This window comes from Podarcis filfolensis (genome assembly GCF_964270895.1).
Source record: "Podarcis filfolensis genome assembly, chromosome: 9".
NCBI classification, from domain to species: Eukaryota; Metazoa; Chordata; class Lepidosauria; order Squamata; family Lacertidae; genus Podarcis; species Podarcis filfolensis.
In genome coordinates this window covers 49648517-49671405 of record NC_139610.1, presented here as the reverse complement: position 1 = coordinate 49671405, position 22889 = coordinate 49648517, and the positions used below count along the sequence as shown (strand labels likewise).

At 41.2% G+C, this 22889-nt stretch overlaps 1 protein-coding gene and 1 long non-coding RNA gene across 5 annotated transcripts in view; one reads left to right on the top strand and one right to left on the bottom strand.

Moving 5' to 3' along the window:
* The first annotated feature begins 4644 nt into the window (after positions 1 to 4644).
* Positions 4645 to 18159, top strand: LOC310742536. 2 transcript variants are annotated; one of them, XR_014538525.1, is made up of 3 exons: positions 4645 to 5122; positions 11130 to 11318; positions 17955 to 18159. It is a non-coding gene; the product is annotated as an uncharacterized lncRNA (long non-coding RNA). The 2 variants fall into 2 exon arrangements; XR_014538526.1 differs by lacking the exons at positions 4645 to 5122; positions 11130 to 11318 and adding an exon at positions 12332 to 16035.
* A 653-nt stretch (positions 18160 to 18812) lies between these two features.
* The window catches only part of PRDM5 (PR/SET domain 5), an 84593-nt gene continuing 80516 nt past the window's right edge, over positions 18813 to 22889 (bottom strand). For all 3 annotated transcript variants that reach the window (XM_083571308.1, XM_083571307.1, XM_083571309.1), the window contains one exon: positions 18813 to 20391. In XM_083571308.1, coding sequence (XP_083427434.1) covers positions 20227 to 20391 — 165 coding nt within the window. In that variant the 3' untranslated portion in view covers positions 18813 to 20226. The remainder of the gene's footprint in view (positions 20392 to 22889) is intronic.

The following is a 22889-nucleotide window of genomic DNA, read 5'->3' as shown; positions in this document are numbered from 1 at the left end:
GTAGCTCCATGTTCTAGCCTAGGGCCCTTTCTTTTCTTTATAGCTTGTACTTTCTGAACCTTGACTTCAATTTCCAGTAAACTTGCTAAACATATTGCACAAGCATTTCTGCAGTATGTTGGAAAAGTCAGAACAATGGTTTATTACTGCTCATTGCAATGCAATTCCATTAGCCATTCCATCAACTTTGGCAGTTTATTGTTAAATGTTTACTGTGTCCAAAAATGTCACAATCAGTTTATGACCTTTAAAGCTAGTGTTTCTAGGTAAGGTAACATAATTAGGGTTTAATGAAATGTGTTATTTTAGGATGAGAACTCAAGCTTCCATGTCCAATGGCAACATACATCTGTAATAGCCTGGTCGTAGAACTACTACAGCATTCACCTTTTGTTAAACAACCATAGTTTGGAAATTTACCTGGGAATAAGACCCATTGAACTCATGCTTACTGTTGAGTAAGCATGCAGCATATGGACTGCACGCAAGCATTCATTTAATACTAGGAGCCTTTCCCCCAGCCTTGCTTGGGGATTCTAAGAAATCAAAAGAACAGTACTGTACAGTTTTGAAATCCATTGTTAAAACAGGTGCTGCTTTGAAAGATTCTGGCTGCCATCTTGATTCAAAATGGCGTTCAGTTGTCTCCAGACACAGACCAAAACAACAACAACCCTGCTTTGATCTCAGGAACCACCATTCAAAACTTGGTTATGATATCTCAAGAGCTCTCCAAATGTATAGCAAACAGAGAAACACGTTTTCAAAATATATATAGCAGACTAGAGATTTATATATATTGCTTGAGAATGCTAAGCAGTGTAGTTTTGAAAGGTTCAGTCAGCCATATTGATTCATAGTGGCATACAATTGTAGCCAAACAAAGACAAAAAAAACCTCTACAGTCTCAGAAACCATCATGCAAAATTTAATTACTATCCTGCTTCAGATGAAACCAAATCCAGCAGTCCCAAGTCCACTCACAGAGGCATCTCCTTCCCACAAAAAATGCACAAAAAAGAACTCAGAACTTGGGCTCAGTCCAAACTGGATTGGATTCAAAATATGCAATGTTATTTGGGAGGAAGTAGCTTAGCCTATTTCTCAGTCAATCCTATGTGAACTGTGTGGTGTTCACCCTTTACTATATAAACAATGTGCGCATGCCAGTAGAATCCTCCAATTGGTGCTGCAGCCCTCCACGTTGAGAGCATGTACCCCTGAATTTATGTATTCCCTTTCAACACCTTGGCATATTTAGGTATTCTAACATGCACTTGTTTTCATGGAGGGCTTACAAAGTCTTTAAAGGCTCTGAGCACATACTCTAGACTGCACAAGACTTTTAGAGGTGATGGTGACGAAAGCATGAATGTCACAGGAACTGTTATCAGTTGCAGGTGTAGGTATATTTCAAACTTCTTCTTTTTTTAAATTAAATTCTCACAGCACATAAAACATTAGTTATGGAAACTTTCTGTTCCGGTGTCTTAATCTGTTGGAAAATCTGCCCTTGTTTTAACCTTGTAGCATTTGAGGCTGGTTGGATCTTCAAGGCCTGGTAACATTTCCAATTCCATGTGACTAGAAAGGAACCCACTTTTATGGCTAATCGGAAGCTATTGTCTCACTTTCCTTCAGGCATGGACATCAATTGGTTGTTTGGCTTATCTCTGCTTTGGGTGCTTAATGCTTCTAGGGCCCACAATTTGACATGATGTTTTGGGTTGAGTTTCTGACTGGATGTCTACATTCTTCAGTAATTAGAATTCTACTCCTGACTACTGTAGTTACTATCAGTAGTTTTCCGGAGGCAACATAAAGGGTTGGGCTCATATGTGATTGTGTTTAGACCACTGGGTTTAGACCACTGAGCCTCTTGGCCTTGCCAATCAGAAGGTCGGTGGTTCGAATCTGTGCAATGGGGTGAGCTCCCGTTGGCTCTGTCCCAGCTGCTGACAACCTAGAAGTTTGAAAGCATGCCAGTGCGAGTAGATAAATAGGTACCGCTGCAGCAGGAAGGTAAACGGCGTTTCTGTGCACTCTGGTTTCCATCATGGTGTTCCGTTGCACCAGAAGCAGTTTAGTTGTGCTGGCCACATGACTTGGAAAGCTGTCTGTGGACAAACGCTGGCTCAGTTTAGATGGAAATTGTTTGATTTGGTTGTGTACTTTTCAATGTTTTATTTGTTGTTTATGACTACTTTTGTTATGTTTGTAATTGTGTAATTTTTTATATGTTGTAAGCTGCCTTGAGCATGATTTTAACTTTGGAAAGCCGGTGTACAAATAAAATGATTGAATGATTAATGTTTCAGAATTGTAGTCTAATATAGCAATATAGCCACATTCATGTTACTATCTCTCTCTCCCATCACAAATGTGCTGCTATATAAAATGTTTCTATAATTCATTTGCCAGATTTTTTTATTCTTTGCAGGTGTGAAATGCTTTGCACTTGTAAAAATTATCTGTCACATGATAAGAAAAAGAGAGCATATATTACCTAGGGCTGGTCAAAGAGTTTGTGTAAATATTATTTACACCAACTGTTTCTGGTTAATGGAAATCCAGACTTTATATACAATCTTTTAAAATGTTTGGTGCTTCAATTTTACTGGAAGTAAGGGAAGGATAATTGATGCCAAATGCTCTTTTATTGTCTCCCACATGGCAGAATCAAGCTATTCAGTGGATCATTGAAGTGTGCCCAGGCATTGCGCCAGATCATCAGGAAGCAAGGTCATATGCGATGAACACACAGTGCTTGAAACAGGAATAGCATGTATCAGGACTTTAAAAAGGGCTTTCATTCCACTTTCATCAGATTAAATCAAGAAACTAGATTTTCATGGGGGTGGTGTGGCGCTGAGCCTCCAAAATATATACAAATCTCTCCATCCTTGCAAAGAACACAAATGAGATTTATGAATATGCAGCACTAGATAACATGATTACAGGCTGGTATCATTTCAAAGAGCCTCCCAGCTCTTGTGTAAACCAAAGATTATCGCAAGCACCAGCTCAGCTATTTGATTCCCCGTGGAGCACTAATGTCATTTATACATGTCAGATTCCAGGAAGAACCTAGCCATTATAGAAGAAACTGTATCTTTTGCACCTTAACTACATCAACTCTTGCCATATTATTTTCTGGTCAGTAAATCCAGACCGGTAACCTATTCTTCAGCTTTCACAAACATCTGCTTTGCAAAGCCAATGTTGAAAGATTGTAAGAAGGGGAAAAAATGCCACTATGCAATAGCCTAAGCATGGATTTGGGAATAGAACATAAGAACCTGCTGAATCAGGCCAATGGTCATCTAGTCTGGCATCTTCTTCTCATGGTGGCCAACCAGATGTCTGTGGGTAACCCACAAGCAAGATTTGTGGTTTCCAGCAACTGGTTTTCAGAAGCATTACTGGTCATGGAGGCAAAGAATAGCTGCCATGGCTAGTAGCCATTGATAGTCCTCTCCTCCATGAATCTCTTTAATCTTCTTTTAAAGCCATCTAGGTTGGTGGCCATCACTGCCTTCCATAGTTTGACTATGTGGTGCATGAAGATTTAGGTGCTTTCATGCTTCTATGAAGACATCTGTTCCACACTGATAATATGAAACTACTTTTGTGGTGTTAAGAGTTTTTTAGGCACCATGTGATGCATTTTCTGAACGACTGGGGATTTAGAATGAGCAGGTGGCATTTTGTTCCACCAATTGCTATTGTTTTCCTTCCACCAAAACACCCACAAAGGAATCTCCCAAGCAACGTATTTATACTTTTGCCATGGTGTTGCATTTGCAACTCCAATTGCTCTAAAGATTTTATGAATGGAGTCCATTTATCAAATCTCCAAAGCCATTTGTCAGAACCATGTCACTTGTATAATTGTGACACCTTTCTCAATTCCCCAGGCTTCGGAGAATGAGGACAATATACTGGAATGCACTGGGTGGTTGCATCTCAGCCCCCTAGCAATTATACTGTGGGGTACAAAAGGTCCCATATTGTCTGCAATGCTCTGTAACATCTTGCTAAAGCCATTGAAAGTAGCTATTAAGGGATTCAGAGTATAGTGTCATCAATATGCTGATGGCACCCAGCTCTACTTCACTGATACATCTAAATCAGGTGTGGCTGTGCAATTCTTGGATCAGTGCCTGATAGCAGTGGAGGGATGGATGAGGGCTAACATTGCATGTTGACAAGGTAGATGTTCTATAATCATTTCCTGATTCCAGGACTTAAGCAGTCTGCTTGTTCTGGGTGCTTCTCTGCACTCCTTCTGAAGGATCGGGTTTATATTGGGGTGGGGTGTTGTTGGAGGACCAGAGAGCTGCATTGGCCAAGGGTGCCTATTAGCCTTTGCTTAACACCTTATGGCTGCTTCTGGACAGGGAGAGTCTGGCCATAGGACCCCCAGGCACTGGTGACCTTGAAACTGGACTACTGTAATGCACTCTATGTGGAGCTTCCTTTGAAGTTGGTCCAGAAATTTCAGCTGATGCAAAATTCAGTCGCTACGTTGTTGAATGGTGCAACTTATCACAAGCACGCCACCTCTTTGCTGAAACCGCTGCACTGACTGCCCATAGGATAAGAGACTGCATGTAGTATCTTATCAAGAGGTCCATTCTGCACAAGACAGGAATCAAGGCTTTCGTGTTTTAGCACCTACCCTTTGGAATTCCCTCCTGTTAAAATATCAGAAGGCAGTGTCTCTGCTCCCTTTTCAGCACCTACTGAAGATCTTCCCCTTGCAGCAAGTTTTCTAAGTAGAGATTTTTCTTAATCTGCATCTGTATTAGAATTGTTTTTAGGGGTTTCAACTGTTTTATTGCTTGTGTGTTTGCCAGCCTCGGCTCCTTTGGGAGGAAGGATGGGGTATATATTTAAATAATCATTTTTAAAAAAGGAATATGAATAAAACAACTTGGGATGCAGTTACCTGAGGGAGTACTTTTCCCCATACTAAGCTAAGCTTACCCACGCATTCAGATTTCAAAGAAGGCTGCCCTCATTTTTCCATAGCTTGCTGAAATTCATCTTGCAGAAACCAAGGAAAGGGCATTTTCTGTGCAGCAACCAGCCTTTGGAATCATCTCCCCTCTGAAACAAGGCAAGTGCCAAACTTGATGTGTTTTTTGCTCCTGTTAAGGACTTGCCTTTTCATCCAAGCATTTTTGCCAAGCTTTTCGTAATTATTCTGACTTACTGTGGATGTTGCATTTACTGTTTTCAATGTATTAATTTTTATTTAGAATGCATTTATATTGTTGTGAACCAGCCTGGATTATTATTATTATTTCAAAATGGTGCTTGTAGAGTTAATGATCTTGTAGAGTTGTTTGCTGAGATGCTTACAATGATTTGAATTGCTTTGAACGCTCTGGAATGCTGCACAAGTGGTCAAGATCATTCTTGTCATTTGATTCTACATACAGGCTGCAATCCTATACACACTTACTTGGGAGTAAGTCACAATAAACTCAGCTGGGCTGAGGACAGATGTGCACAGAATTGATTTGTTAGTCAAAGAGAGGCAATATATTACTTCAAATAATTTTGTGGGTGTGGAGTGTCATTTTCTTCACCGCAACACTCTTTCCACAACCCCTAAAGCTAGTGATAATATATTATTGCTTTTAATTTCATTGCAGTTCCTGCTTCCCAGTCACAGGCGTTGTCAAACACTTGTCACTTTGCACTAAGGCAGCAGAAAACATTCAAAGCACATCTTGAATCCAATCAGCTTTCGCTGTTGAAAGGTTCTGCACACATGGACACAGGATATTTATACAGGTGCAAATTTTACAAATGTGCTGCTTCCTCACCCAGAAGGAAGCCATTAGGGTTCAGAAGGAGGAGGCCAGACTTACTCTTGCACACATAAGTGGGTTTTTTAAAAAAAGAGAGAGAGGGGGGTGACATAATCCAGTCATAGCTGAGCACCTTGAAGATACAGTGATTTCAGTGGTAAAGTTAAGTGCATCAGTGGGACTTCGCAGTGTTTAACTTTTGCTAGGTGGTGCCCAGCTTCTTTAGGGATAGCTATATAGTATTTTACGACAAAAATATAATCTGTAGCCTAGAAAAGTTGTTTTCTTGCTCTGCAGAATACAAAATAAAATTGGACCTTATATTAGAACAGATGACGTGTGTGTACACACACACACACACACACTGCTTTTAATAGGAAAAACAGAAATGCTATTTTCTGTCTCATTTCTTACTTCTTTTACAAAATACATGTGGTGTTGTACTCAGGTATGGCAAAAAGCATGATAAATTATGACTCCAGTAAAGTCAGCGGCTGATGTTCTATGAAGCCGAAGGTGTTGTCTGTTTACCTAACTATTCAATGTGTGCGTTCTTGCTAATAGTCTGTTTGTAGCCCCACCTCCCCCATCCCGATCAAAACATATGTGGGCATTTCATACTTTTGGGATAGACATTCTTAAAACTTTCAGACCGTCACTGTTTTCTCAGGGAAGACATTTATATTCAAGATCTATTTCTGCTTTACATTTTTTTTCTGTTTATCTAACCAAGTATGTCTGGATGTTTAAGTAAACAGAATGTTAGGGATTTCTCAGTTCTGGAAAATTAAAAAAAGACTTTATATTTTCAAGCAGGACATTTTGCTATGGAACAAACAGGTCTGGTAGGCCTCTGAAACACTTAAGCCCATTTAAATTTAATTCCATGATGTGAGATTAGCTGCTGCTTACAGCCACTGATCCAGTTATATCCTGCCTTTTTGGTGGTATTTGCATGTGTGTTAAATTCCACAAAAATATAGTGTGCCTATTCTATAAATGCAAAATTATTACATGAAACAGACTTTCAATGTTTATGAATGCATAGACTGGAAAAAGATGCTCAGAAACTTGATCTAATTTTCAGAAATGAAAATGATGTAATAATAATATTAGTTGTAAACACATTTTTACAAATAATAATCATAGAACCATTGCTAGTGAGTGATATTGGTTTGGGGAAAAAAGCAAAACATGTGCAGCATATAGATATGAAGCCATGGATGGTACAAAATCCCCTCCAGGAAGCTTGTGGAGCCAATATCCCAGGAATTCCTTTTGAAGCTAGGAATGTTAAATAATACCCTTTTGTCTGGGGGCTTATAGCTCTAAATATCTCAGATTTAACTTAAGCAAAGAATAAAGATCACCCCTGCTAAAGGAACTCTTTCCATGTGATTTGGAAAGTGATGTCTGTCGTTTTGCCCACTATCCCTGCACAAAGGATGGGTGGAACAATGATGGCAGCCAATATGTCTGAGATTGGAAGAGCTAATGAATATGTGGAATGTGTCGTTCCCCTTTTGTGCCATGTTAGATGGGCTCATCCAGTTCTTGTTGTTGTTATTTTATTATTACATTATATTATTATTATTATTATTATAATTTATACTCCGACCATAAGGCTGGGTTTGCCCAGCCACTCTGGGCGACTCCCAACAGATTAAAAACAGAATAAAACACCAGATATTAAAAACTTCCCTATGCAAAGGTTCTTCTCTCGGATAGTTGCATTCTGCAATAGGGCACAGTTTGAGTGGGCCTCCATGCTACTAGCATAAAGTTCAATTCAGTTCTGCATCTTGCTTTACCAACCCCCATTGATTCTTACCAAGTGAGCAGTGCTGTTGCAATAGTCCCTTTTTACCCTTGAATATGGGTGCATCTGGACAAATGCTTAAGGCCTGTGACATTTGCACTCCACATATGGCCAAATATCTCAATGGAAAAGAAATCACAAGGCTCCAAAGGTCAGTAAGGTGCTTGCCAGTAAATACGTATCATAGTAACTCGCACTGTTATCCAACTGACTCACAAATTGCTCTCCTTGACACTCCCTCCAGTTCACCCCATGGTAAAAATTCCCACAATTTGGCAGTTGCGTGTCGAGGTCCCCAGGGCCACCCCAATAACTCACACATCACACAGAATTTTTTGTTTAAGGTTTTTGGCATAATTTTGGCCACAACTTTATTAAAATACAAAAATGTGAGTGGTTGCTTAGGCATTGGTTGCGACTATCTGCCCCCACCATGGGGGACAGACTGACATTCCACACGATGCGAAAGTCAGAAAAGGGGAATACACTTGGGGGTAGCGACGGAGCAGGGAACCTGCCCTCAGTCCTCCCCAAATGCAACCAGGAGTTCATTGCTATGGCCCGAGCCCCCTTGACAGAGTGGACAAGTAATAGTTAGCCCCTGATTCCTTTAACGGAATCCCTTGCAGCAGCAGCATTAGCGGGGCAGGCACAGCCAATCCATGCCCCTCAACCAACCAAACCATAAACCAATGCCTAACCGCAACCTTAGAAGTTGTGACGATTTGCTACGCAGTAGGCAAAAACCAAATGGCCCCAGCCAATCAGCCAGATGGACAAAATTCCTACTGGGCCCCTGCCCCAGGAGCAGATGATCCCATGACAGGCATAGCAAGGTCAAAGCGAACAACTCTAATTCTAGGGAGGGGGGGATGGGCAATCCGATGCACGGGTGAAAAGAGGAAGCCCTAGCCTCGTGCAAGGAGTTTTAGCATTTCTGGCTGTCAATCAACAAATGGCAACATTAACTTCTTCCCAACAACACGGGAAGCCCCAATCACATCAGTGGCCAACGATCAATTAGCCCGCCCCCAACTTTGGAGTGTCATGGCGGCCCCCACTGCAACACGTGCTCTCCATGAAGGAGAACACGCTTAATGCAGCAAAGCAGTAACAAGGACAGCAGCCATTCCTCAACAGCGAGGCCAAGTGGGAGGGTCGTGTTGTCTGTACAGCCCAGGACCTCCATACACCCTGCCCAGCCTTGCACTCACTTCATTGCTGCTATTGCAGTGGCTAGACGTCACCCCCCAGAAGTGCACTCCATTGCCACTCAAGGCAGATGGATGCCAACAGCAACAGACACCCATTTTAATTTTTCATACTTAACTCCTGCCATTCAATTCAGCTAAAGAATTCCCATTTCAGTTACTGTTTTCATGCTCTTCTGTTTATTTTACCGATAGCCCACCTTCTATTAATTGATACCTTGCGTACCCGGCGCCCCTTATAAGAGTGATTCCATGAACTTGACCCGGTTATTCAGGAGTTCCAGAGGATTAGCAACATTTGCGTTACATTCCTTTGAACTTCCTTTGAATAAAGGATGAGCTGCTAAACAGGAGTTAGTATTCTAGTAAAAGTAATGAAAAAGGTGGGCCAGGGATCTGCAAAAGTCATGTGAAACCAGATGGCAGCCTTCTGTTACAACAGGGAATTGCTGATGATAATGCCCAGGGCTCGGATCACTTTGGTATGCATTCATCTTGATTGTCTTATTCATTTCCAGTTGCTAAAGTGGCTTCGAATTCAATTATTGTTACCTCATTCTGACAGATCACAGAATAAAGCAGTTATGGTATTCTTCTGTATCTGCTTCTAAAACACACAGGAAGAGTCTGCATTTGAGTTACCATCTGATAGAATCATAGAATTGTATAGTTGGAAGAAACACCAAACTACAACTAATCCAGAATGCAGCAGCTAGACAGGTGACTGGGCGTGGCCGCCGGGACCACATAACACTGGTCCTGAAAGACCTGTACCAGTATGTTTCTGAGCACAATTCAAAGTATCAGTGCTGACCTTTAAAGCCCTTAATGGGCTCGGCCCAGTAACCTGAAGGCGCGTCTCCACCCCCATCGTTCAGCCCGGACACTGAGGTTCAGCTCCAAGGGCCTTCTGGCGATTTTCTTCCTGCGAGAAGTGAGGTTACAGGGAACCAGGCAGAGGGCCTTCTCAGTAGTTGCGCCCACCCTGTGGAACACCCAACCTTCAGATGTCAAGGAAATAAACAACTATCTGACATTTAGTAGACATCTGAAGGCAGCCCTGTTTAGGGAAGTTTTTAATATTTGATGTTTTATTGTGCTTTTAATATTCTGCTGGGAGCCACCCAGAGTGGCTGAGGAAACCCAACCAGATGGGCAGGGTATAAATAATAAGTGATTATGATTAGGATTAGGATTATACAAAGGTCATCTAAAGCACCCCATCTCCAAAGCTCTTGGACCTGACATGGTATGCCTGGGACAAAAAGGTGAATTATTCATTTCCAACAACAATTAGTTTGACAAATATGTGTTTGAGAAATCTGAGCTCTCTTTCCTTACTCTAAACAAATACAAATGACATTCAAGATCCATGCTGTGTTTTATGAGCCTACTGAATCAAAGAGAAGTATGGCCAAATTGCTTTGCACTACAAATGCACTTTTTTAAAAAAAGTATGCATAAATTGTGTGTTAACACAGAACACAAGTCTCATAAGGCTGTTTTTTTCTGCTGTTTCACAACATGATGGGCACTTGCAGACCAACAAGTGCTGAGGTTTCATAACATGCAAATTATTGTCTGAACTGCATTTCAATGCAACATGATTTTTTTATTTTAAAAAAGTACAAAAAAGAACCACATTCACATACATTGTTAAAAGAGCCGCTGAGCGGGTAGCTCATGTGAATTCTCATGAGCAAATAATACATCTAGTTCAGATAACGAACACAAAAAGATCCCTGCTGTATCACATCCACTGCACCCATCCAGTCCAGTGTCGTGTTTTCTGCAGTGGCCAATGAGATGCTTCTGAGAAGCCGACAAGCAGGATATAAAGGCTCTTAATCTCTACTGTGGTTGCTCCCAGAAGCTGCTATCCATAGATATACTGCCTCTGAAACCTGGCCCAGTCACTGCATACCATTAAAAAGGGCCCTTGCAATGGACTGTTCAGCAGTTTGCGTGACAAGGCGGTAGGATGGTACTCACCAATTCCGCACAGTTAATTCAGTGGTATGTTTTTCACTGTTGCTCCCCTCTAATATGATACAGTTGGAAATCAATTAAGCAAGGCAGCTATTCGCCACTAACATGCCAACGGATAGATTTTCCTCGGATACAGGAGATCCAGATTGCATCTCAAGAGGCACATTCATTACTGTCACTTGTTTGTCAGCAGTCTCCTATGATAAATGGGCAAGATCCTCCACATTTGGATACATCTTACATCACACACAGCCCTGTTTCTTCCATCTGTTTTCATTGGTGCTGCAGACCAAACTGTTCCACTTCGTGTACCTTGTCAGGCGGCGGCGGGGGCTTTATTAACATGCTTCTGCATGAGCTCCAGTTAGAACAATACCGAAACCTTTCAGACTACCTAAGCGTGATGAAAATGAAGATGTAAAAAGAAGCAGCTGAAAGGATGATTGAGTGGAAATGCAATATGAGACACACGAGGAGGTAAGTGAAGTGAAGTGTGATGCAGTTACGGAAAAGACCCTTTGCTCTTATGACTCATCCATTGAGAAAGTCTGCCACACTGTCTTTCTGCACAGTGACCACATGCTTCGTCCTCAGTGGGCCAGGCAGTGAAAGGAGATCAAGGAAGCACTGGGAAACTCTAGGATTTTGACCTTCTGCAAGGCATTTTGAAGAACATGAATTTACCACAATTATGCCTAAATCATTGAGAAATGTGGAACATGAGCAACATGCCCATTTCCTATCATATTTGAGGATAGGCTGACAACTGGGCAAAGGCCTTTGATAACCGCCAAGCCACTACACTCCCTGCTGGCTACCACATCCTGGTTCCAAATGCCACCACGATTCATCTGCTGCTTGGTTTGGCTTCACATTTTGCAGCCTGAGACAAAGGACAAGATCATGGTCCCCGTCAGTATCATGTACAGAGATGGACTGGACAGGCAGCTAAGTCTTAGTTCAATGCTGGTGATAGGATAGCATCCTCCAGAACACCTGAAGCAGCAAGGCCAGATTAGGCGGCCCAAAAGAGGCCATGTGGCGGAATAGCCAGAGACAGCTACAGCTGTACCTGAATTATCAGTCTTTTGAAACAATTGCCTCACTCTACCTTTTATAGGAGGGACGCAGGTGGCGCTGTGGGTTAAACCACAGAGCCTAGGACTTGCCGATCAGAAGGCCGGCAGTTCGAATCCCTGCAACGGAGTGAGCTCCCGTTGCTCAGTCCCTGCTCCTGCCAACCTAGCAGTTCGAAAGCACGTCAAAGTGCAAGTAGATAAATAGGTACCGCTCCGGCGGGAAGGTAAACGGCGGCATTTCCGTGCACTGCTCTGGTTCACCAGAAGTGGCTTAGTCATGCTGGCCACATGACCCGGAAGCTGTATGCCGGCTCCCTCGGTCAATAAAGCGAGATGAGCACCGCAACCCCAGAGTTGGCCATGACTGGACCTAATGGTCAGGGGTCCCTTTACCTTTACCTTTACCTTTTATAGGGCAGGCCCTGCATGGCTGTTGTGCAGTTTTACACACTGCGGTGCTGGACAACAGGAAGCACATTATCCCAGGCACAATCTCAACCATCAATAGGACGACGCAGTTCTGGAAGCCTGGTTCATATTTTTCTGTAGTCAAGATTGAGAGAGCCTTCCAATGAACCATGTAGAAAACAGCAAGACAGAACAAAGTGTTCTATCAGGAATATACTACATCACCAAAACAATCACAGACTTATTTTCAGCAAAGGCTTCTTAAATGATGAATTGGTAAGAGAACATTTTCTAATTAGGAAAATGAAGAATGATTTAAGTACTTTTGTAAATCATCCTAGTAGATGAACATAAAACATAATGAAATCATTCCTTTTTTTCAGATGGGTACCCTAAAAGATGTGGCCTCAGATATAAAATGCATTCATGAGGGGCAAGGGATCTATTTTTATGTATGTAAAAAAAGCCAAGGCTATGTAATGTGTATATATTTTCTAACTTCTTGAATGGCACTTGAGCTGTGCTTATCAATTTAGTCACAAAATCAACAACAGCTGTGGATTCACCTACAGCAAATCAGAAAGAGAATATATAAACCCAAGGAGCCATCTGTGATGCATTTTTTTTTGCTCCAGGGAGAAAGTATATTTTTGTGGTTCTGGTTTTTCTCAAAATGTTATCAAGGAGGGATAGTGGGTGGAGAAAGATCAGCCAAGGCCAGCTGCATTATCTAGCTTTGCTTTTTTCAATAAGCAAAGTCTGTTACCACAACCATTTGGAGCAAACACAGGAGCTCCACAAGTCCAGCCTGGCCCTGTTCTGAACTGGTTTTGGGAAGACATGTCTGACTACAGAGGTTCCTCCTTCTTTTTCACAGAAAGCTTTTGAACCACGACAGCCAATTTGATGGAGAACGAAATTGCGTCCTTGTAGTCCTAAAGGTAGACTTAATATATCCTCTCCTGCTTTAATGATCACCTAGTTCAAAAAACAAAACAAGGAAGTAAATACATATTGCAGGCCTTGACTTGAGTGTTCATGGAAAAGACTAAAAAGAATAATGAAAGCTATTACACGAACTTACATATAAAAACAAAGGAGTTGAAAATGCATTATCAGGCCTTGTTGAAATCATCTCCATTTCCAGAGAGAGGAAAAAGAAGAGGAATGTGAACTCTCATTTTTTCATTGCGGTGCAATGCAGGTGAGGTGCTGCTTCAAACACATCTTTGCCTTGGTCTCTCAGCTAACTTTCACACCTCAGGCCACCACAAGCTGGTTTTGCTTGACCCTTGACTCGGGCTTCACAATGAAATTCAGAAGGTCCTTTGAGGGCAGTGTGCTTTCAAACTGCTGCCATATCCTGACTGAGGTGGTGTAGTAGATCCGTTTTAATTTCTTGCAGAGGAGGAGAATAAAGCTGCTAGCCTCTGGTAGTCGTGGCATTCACTAACATGAATCAGTTTTAAAGGAAAGTGAGAAGAATGATCACAAGACCCAGTTTCCCTGCGGAGCTCTCCACTGGCCATTAAGCTCCAAAATATAAAAGGGCAGGAATTTTCATCACATTCCTTCCCACCACTGAAGGAGTTATTGACAGGAGAAAGAGTGCCTACACTGCACTCCTCCTTGGTTCCTCTTTCTAAAAACAGTCCATTTTAGAGCCAGCTACCTGTCGAATCTCCAGCCAGCCTCACTTAGATTCGCTTTTACTGAGCTGCATTTTCAAGCTATGCCTTCCTCCATCTTAGATGGATGATATAACAGGGTACCATACAAAGACAGACCCTGTGTATGTGGGCAACTGCAAGTGGAAGGCATCTTGCACTATTTGCTATATTGCCCACTATACATTGGACCCAGGAGGCAATTTCTCACCTTACCATCCGTACAGGAAAGATGTCTCTCCCCAGCAGAGAAGGCCCTATGGCTTCTTAGTGATGTAAATGCTTCAGTGACTCATAAAGTCACCCTTTTTGCTTTGGCGGCCAAAAAGATCAGAAAGAAAACCCTGGACAATATAGCAGTGAACTGCAAGGGAGACACAGAGATCTAAATGGAGACCAGTATTTGTGGCACTACACCCCTTTTGCTTCTATTTATTTTTGAGTCAGATTTGTCATGGCCAATGGCTAGTTCAATAAAGTTATTTGGATTGGATTGGATTGGATTGTTTGGGGGAATCCAGGTTCAGTACAAGTGGTTGGAGAACAACCTGACCATGCTTTCAGAGATATTAAAAGGGCAACACTCGTTGGACTATGCATGGTTCTGAACCCAAAGAAAGGTTCCAGGTTCAATCCCTGGAAATCTTGCTGAAACCATGGAGAGGTGGCTAATACTGAGCTAAATGGGACAATGGTTTGATTTGGAATATTGGCAAATTGCTATGTTAAGATACAGAAGGACTGCCAGAACAAGATGATTACTGGACCTGAAAGATGATCCATTCCACAAAATCCCTGTTACATATGCATATTGATATTATGATCACTAATGGATTGAGGCTTCTTTATTCTCATATGTTATATTTACAATTTGTGGCATGCATGTGACACAGAAAACAAAGGTAAAAACTCCCAACCCTGACACCCGAATGTATCACTCCACTTATGGTTACTGCAACTTTTAAATTATTCTGTTTCCAAACAGATATATTTCAGGCTGCAATATTTGTCTGTTCAGTTTATTGGAAAAATAGAACTGAGAGAGTTAAAAGTGATCAAGGTCCACAGTAACCTGTTAATCCTGACAGAATGCTGCTACAGAACCTGCTTCAAATTTTCCTCCAGTTGTGTTTGAACAGCTGTTTAAACTGGAAATGAGATTGTGGATTGAAAACACACAGCCTCTTTCCTCAGAGAAGAAAAACAATCCCATTATTCAAGAACCTTCTTTGAGGAAAGTCCACAGTCTCTGCCTACTGATTTTTCATCTTTGGATTTTTGCAAATAGTGCAGGCATATTTCCACTGTTCAGAATCCAAAGGGAATTTATAGCCCCCTTTCTCTCAGTATATAACTATAGTGTGGTATCCAATGTTAGTCAGACTCAGAGCAAACCCTGTGAAATCCATGGACTTAAAATTACCTGTCTGTCAATTTCATTGGGGCTCCTGTATGACTAACTTGGAATATCACCCACAGATATGTCAATGTCACATGAACAAACTGAGCACCATTTATTTAGTTAGTTCTTTCCACAGTGGACTCGTTTCTTAATTTTATTCAGTTCTTTCCTGAATGAACACTTTCCCTTTTGTACCACTCAAGTACTTGCGGGCAGCACGTAAGAAAGACAACACTCCAAGCTGTAGCAGGGCCCTGCCACATAATAAAATACAGTTTTCTTTGAATAAAAATGTGAAGCCTCTGCACTTAAGCATTCACTGGTTTGCCTTATGAAGCAAGGCCTTCTCTCACACAGTGCTGCTCTTTCCAACACCCATTTGACAGTTGTGATGCTTGCTTGCTGGCACCTACTCGTCTCTTCAGCATCAGGAAACAGTTTTATTTTCCCAGGCCCTAACTCAGTGGCAGAACCCATCCTTTGCACACAGAAGAACTCAGGTTCATCTTCATGTAGGGCTGGGGAAAGAACCCTGTTTGAAATCCTGCTGAGATTCTCCCAGCCAGTGCAGATAAAACCTGCATTAGATGGGCCAAGAGTCTGACTTCTATAAGACACCTTCCTAAATGTTGGCTGGGGTGAGTTTTTATCTTGTGGTTTTAGCTTATCTGTTTCAAATCTTGCTGTTTCTAATCCTACTGTTTACTGCTTTTGATTTTATGTTACTAATTGCTTTATCATGTGTTGTTGGCTGCCCTGAAAGCAATTCTTACTGGCAGGGTATTTTTAAAAAGAAAAGAAATGAATGAATGAATGCATAAAATATCATGTTACCAATTATCCCATTAACTGTGCTGGACCAATGCTCTTGTCAAGGAATCAATTAAAGTGGGAAGTTATCCCGTTGCTGCTACAAAATTGTTACATGGCAAGCCCTGCGTGTACCCAAGAGATTGTGTTCAGTGTTAAGTTTGTAAAGAAGCTGTAGTTGTGTTTAAAATTATGAAAGATTTGGAGTACAAAAGTACATTGTCTGTCATGGATGAAGTCCTATGAAGGAAGGATTCTCATCAGCAAGTCTGCCCACACTGACAGATGCTGCTTTCGGGCATTGATTGGTGTGATCATGGCACATTTTTCAGCTGCCTTGTTTGCACGAAACATTGCAGAGACACAGTGACTGTAAACATGATCACAGCCGGTGATGTACTTCTTCCTCGATAACGGTTATATCCACAGAGCTACTTAAAGCGTTTTGGAGAACTGGTCCTCAAAGGGCCAAAAGAAACAGTGTGTCCTATGTTCCATAGATATGCCCCCCTTTAAAAATGCTTCAGTTCAGGCAAACCTAGTCTTTTGCCTGGCTTCTTTCAGCTGCAGTCTCTGGTGTGGCCTCAGAACTTCACACACTATAAATCTCTTTGAAAGGAAATATGCATCAAAGCAGTTCACTCAGTTGTCTCTCCATGTTAGCCATTTCCCCAAACATTAAATGCATCCAGGTTTTCACTTTGCCTCCTTCCTCTCCCCCATACTGTTGGTGCCTTGCTGATCTCAGGGTAGCTAATCTCATGCCAGAGCCAGATCGCGAGGCACAGGAATGTAGTCTCACCTACTTCAGATAGAATCTGCGGTGGGAACTGGGAGTATCTGGGCTTCTCTCTATCTCTGTCATTCTAGGTGGCTGTTCCCTTCCTGTGTTCTTTTGTCGCTGAAGGGTGATGATAAGAGTTCGTGTCATGCAAAGTCTCTGAGCTCACTTTTTTGTAACCCGAGACATAACCAAGGGTTAACCATCACCTCAATTGCCTGAAAGATGAATGTCACATGAGCAGAACTAACAAGAAACAGGGAAAGTGACACTTAATGTGTCACTTAACACTCAATACTGCATTAACTACTGAGTTGTAAGACGGTGGGGGAGGAAGAGAAAAAAGTGCCCTTGTTTGCTTCTCCTACATTTGAAATTAAAAGACCAAGTAAAAAAGGGGCATTTTGATTTGCAATAAATTCTAATTCATGAAGGTGACCTTCTCATGGCAGAAAGCGGGAAAAACAAAGGCATCCCTGCCTTATTAAACCACATCTGGGAGCATCCCTTCAACCTCCAACATCATTTAATGAAATAGAGAGGACAATAAAGGAACATCAAACCAGACTTTGCCACAAATTCAGTGATAACAGGTTAGAACTTAATGAGAGAGGCCTGGCCACCACCTAAGCCAAAGTGTGTAAGTTGTCCTATGAGTACTTGCAGGGTTGTTAATTTATGGTAAACCAGAATCTCCCTTTGGAACTGGCCATCTCTAGGGTATTAGAAAGGTTCCTCCCGAATGCTGCCTCTGTGGAGGAGTGGTCAGCCTTGGAATAATCAGTGCAGGGGTAGTCAAGGGGTAGTGGTGTCCTTCTACCAGCCCCAGCCAACATGGCCAATGGTCATGGATGATAGGAGTTATAGTCCACAATATCTAGAGAGCATCACATTGCCTACCATTTGTTTAGTGAAAAATTATCAAAGAAAACTCCACTGAAGGACTTTGTGTTCTTTTTCTTTCAGAGTCTATGAGTTGCACTACCTCCAGTATCAAGAGGCTGCATGCCTCTGAGCACCAGTCAGAAGATTGCTATGGTGCTCATGTCCTGCTTGTGGTCTTCCCACCAGCATATGGTTGACCATCATGAGAACGTGATGCTGAACTAAATGGGCATAGCATCTTTCTTATATTCTTAAATAAACTTTTTTAAAGCATTTGTCAATTACACTTTTAATTAGTGATGCATCCTCTTTGTGGAATGTCAGGATTGTGTGTATGTGCTTGTTTCTTGTGATTTTTATTTCCACGTTTACAACACACACACATGTTTTACTGTAAGAGCGACTTATGCAGTATACAATATCCAATCTCTTCCTTTCTCTGGCTTTCTGTCTGGATAGTCCATTTGGTTGTGTTCATTGTACAGCCGCAGAACTGATACTTCAGGCTTCACGGAGCTCCATGGCTTTGCACTAGCAAAACTGATTGGACTATTCTTGACACAGCCATATGCTTGAGTGAGTGATAACTGCTAAATACAAATGACATGATTCAATAAAGTCAGTTACTATAAGCCTTTTAAACTAGAAATCCCATGTGTGCCTGTCAGTGCAATTGACAGCTGAAAGTTCGTTTATGAAGATCTCAAACTAGACTTGACAGAACAATGAATCTCAAATTACATCTACACAAAAGCAGCAACTTGTAAAATATGTCTGACCTACCTTACAGTAGTCTATATCAGTTACAGAAGGGACACAAAAAATACCTCCTGATTGTGTCTGTGACAGCTCAAAAAACTTTTGTAGCCTATTTGTTGGTGCACAAGCAGCAAACTCCAAAGAGGAAGCTGTAGTGTAGACAAAACTGTTGAAAGAATATCAACCTAGAACCAAATTTATTAAAAAACTTTTGTTTCCTACAAAGATGACACCTTGGTGCATTATTTGCTTCCTTGAACATTAACTGGCTTATCCAAGTAAGAGAATTTACAGGCTTTCCATTAATAATTATGACAAACTACTTGCTGAAAAAGTAATGTAGTTCGCAAATTATTCATAACCCAGTCTTGGTCTTTATAATAATAATATATAAAAAAAGAATATGAATGACAGATTCATTGCACAAGCCTAACTCTAAACTCCGCAGAATTCCATGGGGTAAAAATTCTTCCTAGCAATTTAATTACATGTTCCTTGACTTAATCAGATGTTGAATACCATTCTGATATTTTGTTTCCTCTGGCACTGGCATTTACAAATATTGCATTAGTGCTAACGTAGCATTTCAACAAAAATTACTCACATTGCTTGCTTTTGATTTGCCTTCCACAATAGCAACCCAAAGTAATAAACTATGCTGAAGCAGTTGAGACAGCATGCCCCCAGATCTCATTCTCCACAGTACGGTGGCACTTGAAAAATATTCTAGTATTTCAATATCAGTTCTGAATTTAATCAAAACATGTATAAACCAGAATAAACTTTGCTTGCAAGAGCCATGCTGGTTAACAGAATTGAAGTCAATTTACCGGGTTAATAAAAATCTAGCCACTATTATAATATTACTAAAGCGTAATAAAGTGCTGCACAGATTTAGCAATCTCTCAGTTACCAGTACAGGGACTTGCTTTTTGTCCTAGGGTGACATTTGCTGAGGTCCCCATGCTTTCTATGGAACCCATTCATGTGTAATTATGAGGTGGATTAAGGTAATTCAAAGCACCATCCTCAATATGTAAAATTTCAAACTAGACTGTGAGAATGTCTGAGGAATGAGATACAGTGAGTTTATACTATTATTTTGGAGAACTCACTGATTGTTTCCTTAGAGAAAGCAACTATTTCCCCATATCCTGGCAACAAAACATTTACACCCTGTGCAGTGCAAAGCTAAGCATGTCTACTGGAACAGCAGACTGGAATTTACACCCAGTAAGTGTGCTTTGGATTGAAGCTTTAGTTAACTATCTACTTCACCATATGATAGAGCATTTAGAAAGAACTCTTACCTATAACAGAATGGCGAGGGCTTTGGGTGACAATTTGCCCTTCTAAAATGGTCTTATAAATCCACCCACAGTATGTAAACTTATGTTGATTCTAGCCTCATGTAATTTAGGGCACCCTTTTTCTTTTTTGTCTGAACAGAAATACAAGACACCATGAAAAAAGTGATTATGTGAACACATTAGAGTTTTGTGTGTGTGCGTCTTGTGTTCACTAATCAGGTGAGAAGTCTGGAGTTTATACTCCTACAAAGGAAACACTAGACACTCTTTCGTGCAAGCCAAAATTAGCTGTCAGTTTCTCCATGGACATTTTCCATGTGTACTTTGAGGTAGTCGTTTCTTGTAAACTTTTTGTGGCATAGCTGGCATTCCGCCATGGGGCGATTGGGATTGTGAGTCAGTTTGTGCCGGATCAGCATTTTCTTCAGGCTGAACGACAAGTCACAAACCTAAAGCAATGATAAAAAGACAAAAAGGAAACCTGTGGATTGTTTATGATTCAGAAGAATATTTCATAAGTAGACATTTGGGCACCCAACATTATGCACAACCCAGATTAAGCAATAGGGTAATATTATCCACCATTTCTGAACCAGGGATATGCTGCTAACTTTATTAATCTTTTATCTAATCATATCAGAAGGCTTTAGTTGTATCTCTGGATTGCACCACTGTAGAGCTGCCTCCTTTTTTCCCTGGAGAACACAGCAAGGCTGTGTGGCTTTATGAGATCACACAGTTTGGATATAAAGAAGGTAACCACTCCTTCACTATTTTGCTGCTCATCCTCTCTAACGTTAAGCAAGTGACTATCTCTCATCCTCAGCTAGTGAGAAAACTAGTACAGCAATGCATGGAGGAAAAAACATCACACCACAAGCTAGTAACCAGGGGTGGACCAGTAGCAACCTCAGAATAAGACCAAGCCAGTTGTTTCTACTGTCTCTACTGAAACACTTAAGAACCTGGTAAATTGCTAATCTGTGCTCACTAAGAGAAGTATGAAGAACAGGAAGTGGAAGTCACTTCCACTACACTTGACAACATTTGAACTGGCCCTGAAGTTGTCCTTTGAAAAGTATTTGATCTTCAGCATGAGCAGATGGTCATATTTACCTCCATGCTGCTGATTTCTGTATCTCAAACCTCTGATAAAGAAAGAGAACAGGGCTAAGCTGTTATTTTTCTGGACAGTTGGTAGCAATATCTGTACTTCCTGCTCCCTCCCAAAGTAATTTTCTGGTCTAAGGGTTTAATTTAACAATAATATAACTACTTGTGCTTATAAACTGCATGAGAAGTAAACTCAGGTGAGGCTGATGTTTGAACAGTGTCTCCCTAATAGGGAGTTAAGCAGTGTTCTATCTTCCCAAGGATATCTGGTATTATTCATTGTGCAAGCAAAAACAATACAATGACATACTGAATGAAAAAACACATCCTGACTGCTGAGTCTTTCTCTGTAAGACCAATGATTAATGAACTGCTTTCCATAACCCTTTGGAAACAGTACCAGCATACTTCTGTCAAGGTATAAGAATGCTGAATCAGCATCATTTACAGGTATAATTTTAAGGACTGCCATATAAACACTGGAAGAAAAGAGTATTTGCCCTAAAAGGAATTTGTCTCAGAAACTCTTATTCTTTCCTCACTATGTTCAATGACAGGCGCTGTCCAATGGTCAGTTCTGCTCCAAACGAGCCTATTTTAGTAGATTACAAGTTTGAATATAGAGGCTTAATGCATTCCTAGTTATCAGAAGACCTAAGGATAAGTGCAATGTAATCAGATGATCATTACCCACATCTAGGAAAAGCAGTTGTGTGCAACCTCTACAGTGCACCATTAAATTAAACAACCACAGACTCAAGTATTCCCTGTGACCAGACTGGAATTTTCAAAATGGCTAGGGCTTTCTCTCTTTAATAGGTGTCAAGGGCTGGGGAAGAACAAGCAACGAGACAAATCCTCTATCTCCTAATGCTTAACACACTACTGCAAAGGGCCGGAGAAGGCAAGGCACTATTGCAGCTCCATACTGTAATTACTCCTTCTGCCGTGCAAATGGCAGTAGCCATATTAGTCTTTTGCAGCAAACAAGACTTAAGACTTTCAGGTAAATTCATACTTTCAGCTATGAATTTGGTAGCTCTGCTTGGAACAAACTAGTTTTAATGACGGCAAAGAGATGGAGGATCCAGTGCACTATGAATCGTCTCTATGGAAATGAGGGCGATCACCATAGAATCATGGAATTGGGACCCAATGGTCACCCAGTCCAGTTGCCTGCAATGGGTGTGGAGCTTGTGGCTCTCCAGGTGTTGCTGGACTACAGCTCCCATCATCTGTGATCCTTCGCCTTAACAGCTAATGGCAGTTAGAGGCCAACAATATCTGGAGGGACAGATGTTCCAACCCTGATTTATAGCATGCAGTAGACTTTATGGTCCCATACCCTTTAGCAAAATCAGTTCCTATTTTTTTATATATATTGGATCCTATTTTTGCCTTTTGGTGGCGTCTTGTGCAAATGTTTGTAGTGTGATATAACGTAATTCTCTTAAGTGTGCATGTGGGATGTTTGTGTGGATGCAGCTTGCCATTAATGTACAGGCATGTAAATAGATGTGCATGAACGCTAAGGCAGCGTGCAGCGTGCAGCCAAACATTTTGCAGACTGCAGCAGCTGTACTGTATTTTGAACTGCTGATAAAGATATAATTAAAACAAAACACAAGTTAAACAAAAGAACAGGCGCTGTCTTGGCTTCTAAATCAGTGAAGGGCAGGCAATTTCAGAGTAAACAAATACAGCTGGGTGACTAGAGCCTTCAGCAATGTGTGATAATAGGCTCAGGCAGTGATCCTTACTATGGAGTACACGGGAAATGACATGTCCCTATTTTCACCTGGGACATGTTGAAGGGCCTGCAATCTCTGCCTTC